Below are 7500 nucleotides of genomic sequence, written 5' to 3'. Positions count from 1 at the left end.
GGAATCAAAGAGTGTATCCCCACGCAGTACAGTGGAATCAAAGAGTGTATCCCCACGCAGTACAGTGGAATCAAAGAGTGTATCCCCACGCAGTACAGTGGAATCAAAGAGTGTATCCCCACGCAGTACAGTGGAATCAAAGAGTGTATCCCCACGCAGTACAGTGGAATCAAAGAGTGTATCCCCACGCAGTACAGTGGAATCAAAGAGTGTATCCCCACGCAGTACAGTGGAATCAAAGAGTGTATCCCCACGCAGTACAGTGGAATCAAAGAGTGTATCCCCACGCAGTACAGTGGAATCAAATAGTGTATCCCCACGCAGTACAGTGGAATCAAAGAGTGTATCCCCACGCAGTACAGTGGAATCAACGAGTGTATCCCCACGCAGTACAGTGGAATCAAATAGTGTATCCCCACGCAGTACAGTGGAATCAAATAGTGTATCCCCACGCAGTACAGTGGAATCAAAGAGTGTATCCCCACGCAGTACAGTGGAATCAAATAGTGTATCCCTACGCAGAACAGTGGAATCCTCACAAACCCTCTCCCCCATTATGTTTCCCCTCCTTGCCTTTTCTGATTTTCTGTTCATAACTTCTGAAAAGTATTTCCATTTGAAGACTCCCTTTTTTTTTTTTTTTTAGACATAAACACAAACCTAAAATAAGAGTTCCGCCTTATTTCGATCCTTTCGTAATTCTGCATTGTCTGCTTCCATTTGAATCTTGAGTGGTAGCAACGGACATACGACCACTTTGCAAAGGAGTGTGCACACAGATTACAGTGAGTAGAGATATTTTTTTCTGGAGCCGTCTTGATCTTGAAATTGGCATTTGCTCGAAGTTCACATTTCACAGTGAGTATACTGTTCTTTGGATGTAACACTGCCAACGGATTTGTAAAGCGTTGCAAAAGTACAATTGCCCGTCCCAACAGGTGTGTATCGTAATTGTGAATAAATGATGTTACGTCTTGAAGCTGCCCGTCCCAACAGGTGTGTATCGTAATTGTGAATAAATGATGTTACGTCTTGAAGCTGCAGCTCTATGAGACCATTGTCCAAAGGCTGCAGTCATAAATGCATTGGTTTAAACATAAGTTTATTTTAACAAAAGTTACAATCATGAATAAATCATAAATGCATTACCCACAGGTTGCAAAATGGCGTATTCGCTATCGACAGATTGATGGGAAGACTTTTTACCCTGAGGACAGGCAGGCAGCTCTTTCCTGCCAGAACTGACACGTCCTCAATCATCATATTACTGCGATCATTCACTTCCCGTTCATTCCCTTCCCGATCATTCACTTCCCGTTCATTCCCTCCAAAACCTCACACAAAAATGTCCATACCCCCGGGCTTGTGTTCGCCGACTTCCATCTATTCTCTCCCAATCTAAATTATCACTAGCATCAGCAATCCTACCCCGCGCCATTCCAAGTCCCTCCCAAGCCATCAACGACATACATACATCATCAAACTTTCAGACACAGCCTATAAGTGACCACTAGCGTCAGTAGTTCTGTCATTCTGTAGGTCTCTTTACCAAAACCCATCCCAAATTCCAGGCCTGAAATATTGAATGCCTTAACTGGTTTTCCTCCTGTCTCCAAGCCTACATGACCACTGGCATCAGCCGATCTTATCTTACCGAAGGATCCATCCAAGATGTCATTGACTCCTATACCGTCTCAAGGTTGAACTGATTGACGGCATTGCGTGGTCTGCCCTTAGGCTGTCCTGTTTCTTCTCGAATTTCAGCTCCTTCCATCCTCGCCATGATTTCATTGATAGTGATACCTGTTTGGCCTCCAAACCTGACTTACTGCTTGCGCAGCAGGTTTTTTCACATCATTCAAAATCCTCTTTAGTCGTGAATACAGACAACTTCAAAGTTCACAGGCATCAGCAGTTCTATGCTTCAGTTCTTTTCCCCACCCAAACCCTAAATCCAGCCCTTAACCCCCCCCCCACACACACACACACACACACACACACACACACACACACACACAATTCATTCCCTTCACTGATTCGCATCTTGTCTTCAGGCCTCAAGCCTTCTTTGGTATCTGCGAATATTTTCTTACCCAACACCCAACGTCGTTACCTCTGGGACAATCTCAAGGCCGAACTGATCGACGGCCTGACTTAGCCTGTCCTGCTATTGCTGCCATCCCACACCAAATCCAGCCCTTAGCCTGTCCTGCTATTGCTGCCATCCCACACCAAATCCAGCCCTTAGCCTGTCCTGCTATTGCTGCCATCCCACACCAAATCCAGCCCTTAGCCTGTCCTGCTATTTCTGCCATCCCACACCAAATCCAGCCCTTAGCCTGGCCTGCTATTGCTGCCATCCCACACCAAATCCAGCCCTTAGCCTGTCCTGCTATTGCTGCCATCCCACACCAAATCCAGCCCTTAGCCTGTCCTGCTATTGCTGCCATCCCACACCAAATCCAGCCCTTAGCCTGTCCTGCTATTTCTGCCATCCCACACCAAATCCAGCCCTTAGCCTGTCCTGCTATTGCTGCCATCCCACACCAAATCCAGTCCTTAGCCTGTTCTGCTATTGCTGCCATCCCACACCAAATCCAGCCCTTAGCCTGTCCTGCTATTGCTGCCATCCCACACCAAATCCAGCCCTTAGCCTGTCCTGCTATTGCTGCCATCCCACACCAAATCCAGCCCTTAGCCTGTCCTGCTATTGCTGCCATCCCACACCAAATCCAGCCCTTAGCCTGTCCTGCTATTGCTGCCATCCCACACCAAATCCAGCCCTTAGCCTGTCCTGCTATTGCTGCCATCCCACACCAAATCCAGCCCTTAGCCTGTCCTGCTATTGCTGCCATCCCACACCAAATCCAGCCCTTAGCCTGTCCTGCTATTGCTGCCATCCCACACCAAATCCAGCCCTTAGCCTGTCCTGCTATTGCTGCCATCCCACACCAAATCCAGCCCTTAGCCTGTCCTGCTATTGCTGCCATCCCACACCAAATCCAGCCCTTAGCCTGTCCTGCTATTGCTGCCATCCCACACCAAATCCAGCCCTTAGCCTGTCCTGCTATTGCTGCCATCCCACACCAAATCCAGCCCTTAGCCTGTCCTGCTATTGCTGCCATCCCACACCAAATCCAGCCCTTAGCCTGTCCTGCTATTGCTGCCATCCCACACCAAATCCAGCCCTTAGCCTGTCCTGCTATTGCTGCCATCCCACACCAAATCCAGCCCTTAGCCTGTCCTGCTATTGCTGCCATCCCACACCAAATCCAGCCCTTAGCCTGTCCTGCTATTGCTGCCATCCCACACCAAATCCAGCCCTTAGCCTGTCCTGCTATTGCTGCCATCCCACACCAAATCCAGCCCCCACCGCTTCTCCCTACGCCGCTTTGCATCTTGTCTTCGCGCATCTGGTCTCTGCTGGTATCTCCGGATCTTTTTTCATCCAAGCCTTCACTTACTTTCCATACTGTCTCAGAGCCTAAATTATCATCGGCGTTCTATCTTTCTATCTAGCTTCTCTATCTAGTTTCTCATCCCCGCTCTGCTTTCATTGGCTTGGCTCTTAATTTCTTCAGGCCGACATGACCATGCATGGGCTTCATTGGTCAGACTTCCTCTTTCCCATAAAGCCGTTGCTCATTGTGTGGTTCTCCCAATCAGCATAGATGACCATCTGGGTGATCTCCCCCGAAGACTGAGTATGACCATCTGGGTATCAGATACTCAGCTCGCACCCTCGTAGCTGCCTTGCCCCCTTCCACCCCATCCACCACAACGTCACGTCTTCATTGACTTTCTTTATCTCTCAAAACCTAAATGACCTAAATTAACTCTTCTACTGTCCACCACCCTACTCCATCCCTATACCTCCGAATCCCTATAGCTCCGACCCCTCCTTCGCCGCCTAATCCCCTCACGTCTGCATTGGTTTTCAATGTTTCACATAGTCTACATAACCATCTGGCCCCTATACCCCCCCCCCCCCCCTTGAACCCCCCCCCCCCCCCGGTCCCCATCCCTCTTACTCACTCCAACCCCTCAAGTCTGCATTGGCTTTTATTCAGTCTGTCTCAAAGGTTAAACGACAATCTTGATATCAGTACCTCAGCTCGTACCCATGCCGCCCCCATGTCCTCTCTTTCCCGCCCCCACCCCACCCCCACCCGTTCCAACCCCTGCAGTCTTCATTGACTTCCATTCTCTCTCCAAGGCTTAACGACCGTCCCGGATATCAATACTTCTGCTCTCACCCCCAGCCACAATAACCTCAAGTCTTCATTGACTTTCATTTTCTCTTCAAGGCTAAACAACCATCGGCATTGCCCGTTCTGCCGCGTGCGTGCTCGTGACTATCGCTTCAGTCCCACTTTCCGACAGACGTCGTCGGGTCCATGGCCGGAATACTAATCACAGAATCCCGCAGAGAAATTATGCCTGGTGCTATCTGATGTCTGAAGTCAACGCCGGTCGCTTTCTGGAATGGCATGCTTCTTGACCTTGGCGTGTTAATGTTTGATCGTATGAATGTCAAGGCTTTTAGGAACTGGATGTCAAGGAAAGTAAAGTCACAAATATAAATTCGGAACGCATGCCTCACATACGAATTTCATAAAACAGAGGAATTTTACGATTAAAAGTGTCCAATACATATGCCTGCTCATTGCAAGCTTATAGTTGTCAGCAAAAATGTCATTGCCCTCACAATAATAATGAAACTGGTGAATGAGGACTGCTTTCAAACATTTAGAATAAACGTTGCAGAATGTGGGTCTCTGCGAAGTGCGTGGTGGAAAGAGATGTTAGAGTAGGGAAATTCCTTGGCTGAGAAATTAGAATAATTAGCCGTTATCCGGAGTTGTCATTAAGTACAACTACTGCACGAACAGAACAGTACTGGTTACCCTTTTCGGAAAGTGGAAATTGCTGAGGTTTGCTGCGACATCAGCGACATGCTTCTTTTGGCTTGCTCCAAGTTCTTCTAACAGAAAAGGAACAACATTCAAAAACAAACAGTTACACTATTACTATCTTTCTTTGACCCAATAGTTAGCCGTTTTATGACGTTCAGTCATTTTTCTTACCTAAGCCCCCTTGCCAATCTAGGAAGGCGTAATCATAAAGCGTGAATACATTGCTATCAAACTATTGACACCGCCCTGTCAGCCTCAGCCCCCTGATTCCACTACGATCAATGCATCGCTAACTGTTATGCTGCTAGAATGATTATTTTCCTCTACAATAACGACACTCCATTTCAAAAAAGTCTGCGAGGGTTAAGAGCTAGGAAATGGGAAATTCTACAATGTTGATATGACCATATGTTTTTCCGGTTTTTGTACCTAGCTCCTTGTATGCTCTGTTGTGTGAGTGTGTGTGTGTGTGTGTGTGTGTGTGTGTGTGTGCGTGCGTGCGTGCGTGCGTGCGTGCGTGCGTGCGTGCGAGCGTGCGTGCGTGCGTGCGTGCGTGCGTGCGTATGTGTGTGTGTGTGTGCGTGCGTGCGAGTGTGCGTGCGTGCGTGCGTGAGTGCGTGCGAGCGTGCGTGCATGCGTGTGTCTGTCCGTCGGTGTCGGTGGCTGTGTGTGGATGTGTGTGCCTATGAGCCTTTCTGACTTCCTGAATCTTCTGCTTGTACTACTTTTTTCATGAACAGAATACAATTGTTCCGTTCAAGTACATCCTCATGCTTGATTTTGATCCGTCCGTTCTTTCCGCTTCTACCTCTAGACTTTTCCGCATATTTTTCTCGTATCGTTCCAAAACTCTTAGAACAGTCTGACCAAATCAAAACCGTGCGAACAATTTCTGCTTAAATTTTTTTTTTTATTACTCTTGAGAATCTCTACATGTGAACTCTACACCCTAGAAAGACCAGTCAAGATCACACCGATAGTCTGTCGTCCGCGTCCCCAGAGGCGCTTCTTGTCAGAGACCCTTCACACGTCCTTGTCTGTCTTGTACTCCGTCCCTGAAGACCGATAGCATTGATTATATGGCCATGCTTTGAGTGGTCGTGCCGCGCTAGATGAACAGCTTGCTCTTCCAACCTCAACGACGCTGCTCGGCTTGCGACACAGAAAACCCGCCCCCCTCCCCCCTTCCCTGGCTTCCAGATCTTATTATCCGCATTTTTTGTCCTCGTATTTATTCTCTTAAACGGTCTGTCCAAATTAAAACCGTGCGGACAATGTCTGCTTAAAATATGATAAAGCCTTACTCGTGAGAATCTGTACATGTGAGCTCAATAGAAGGACCAGTCAACTTGTCACCGATAGTCTGTCTTCCGCGTCCCCAGAGACGCTTCTTGCCCGAGACCCTTCACACTTCCCTGTCCGTCTTGTACTCCGTCCCTGGAGACCGATAGCATTGATTATATGGCCATGCTTTGAGTGGTCGTGCCGCGCTAGATGAACAGCTTGCTCTTCCAACCTCGACGACGCTACTCGGCTTGCGACACAGAAAACCCGGTGGACACACAACCTCCCTCCACCCCCCCCCACCCCCCAAAAAAACCAGTAGTACGGTGGACCCCACCCCCCGCCCCCCCCCCCCCACCCCGCACCCTTGGAAGCGGAGTATGATTGTCTAAGTGGCCGGAGGAGTGGGGGGGGTCTAAAATCCTGCGCGTACAAAAAAAATCACAAGTGCATGGGAGTTGGTTCCAATAAACGCAGACACGCAGAAGAACAAAAGGAAAGTGTATCTGAGTGTATGTCAATATGTCTGTCTTTCAGTGACTCCTTTCAGTATAGTTGTTTGTCTTGATTTGGTAATTTTCACTACAGGTACTTGTTAGTTGCTCCCATGGGGTCGCCTTCACGCGGCGGGAGCGTTTAAACAGAGCTACCCCACCCCTTTACTTCTCTTCTTTTGTCTTATTTCTGCCTTACCAGTCCTTTCACCTATATTTCCTTCCAAGAAAACTCTCCCTACTATTCCCTGCAGTTTTCCAATTCTTTTCTTGTTGTCTTATTTCTACCTGACTGGACCCATCACCTTTATTTCACTTACCAAAAGTCTTCTTTTCCACATCCTTATTTCTCTGCACCCCGCATGTCGTAAGAGGCGACTAACGGATTCTGTTTCTCCTTTTACCCTTGTTAAGTGCTTCTTGTATAAAATATAGTCAATGTTTGTAAAGATTTTAGTCAAGCAGTATGTAAGAAATGTTTAGTCCTTTGTACTGGAAACTTGCATTCTCCCAGTAAGGTCATATATTGTACTACGTTGCAAGCCCCTGGAGCAATTTTTTGATTAGTGCTTTTGTGAACAAGAAACACTTAACAAGTGGCTCTATCCCATCTCCCCCCTTTCCCCTATCCCATCTCCCCCCTTTCCCTCGTCGTGATATAACCTTCGTGGTTGAAAACGACGTTAAACACCAAATAAATAAATAAAATAAATAAATAAACTTGTTAGTTGAGATTGGCTTCTTTCACTTTTAGCTCGTTATTTTCCCCACTTAGTTCCTCAGTCACGACCCCTCAGTCTCGGTGA

General features: G+C 47.7%; 1 protein-coding gene across 1 annotated transcript; it reads left to right on the top strand.

The window, feature by feature from the left end:
* Window positions 1-964: 964 nt before the first annotated feature.
* LOC138956356 (keratin-associated protein 16-1-like) lies at window positions 965-3426 on the top strand (the record flags this gene model as incomplete). Its single annotated transcript, XM_070327734.1, has 2 exons — window positions 965-996; window positions 2055-3426. Coding segments are annotated over exons 1-2 (1404 nt in total), but the record flags the coding sequence as incomplete, so codon positions are not given.
* Window positions 3427-7500: the final 4074 nt, after the last annotated feature.

This window comes from Littorina saxatilis, unplaced genomic scaffold (genome assembly GCF_037325665.1).
Source record: "Littorina saxatilis isolate snail1 unplaced genomic scaffold, US_GU_Lsax_2.0 scaffold_2351, whole genome shotgun sequence".
NCBI lineage: Eukaryota > Metazoa > Mollusca > Gastropoda > Littorinimorpha > Littorinidae > Littorina > Littorina saxatilis.
This window is presented reverse-complemented; position numbering and strand designations above follow the sequence as displayed.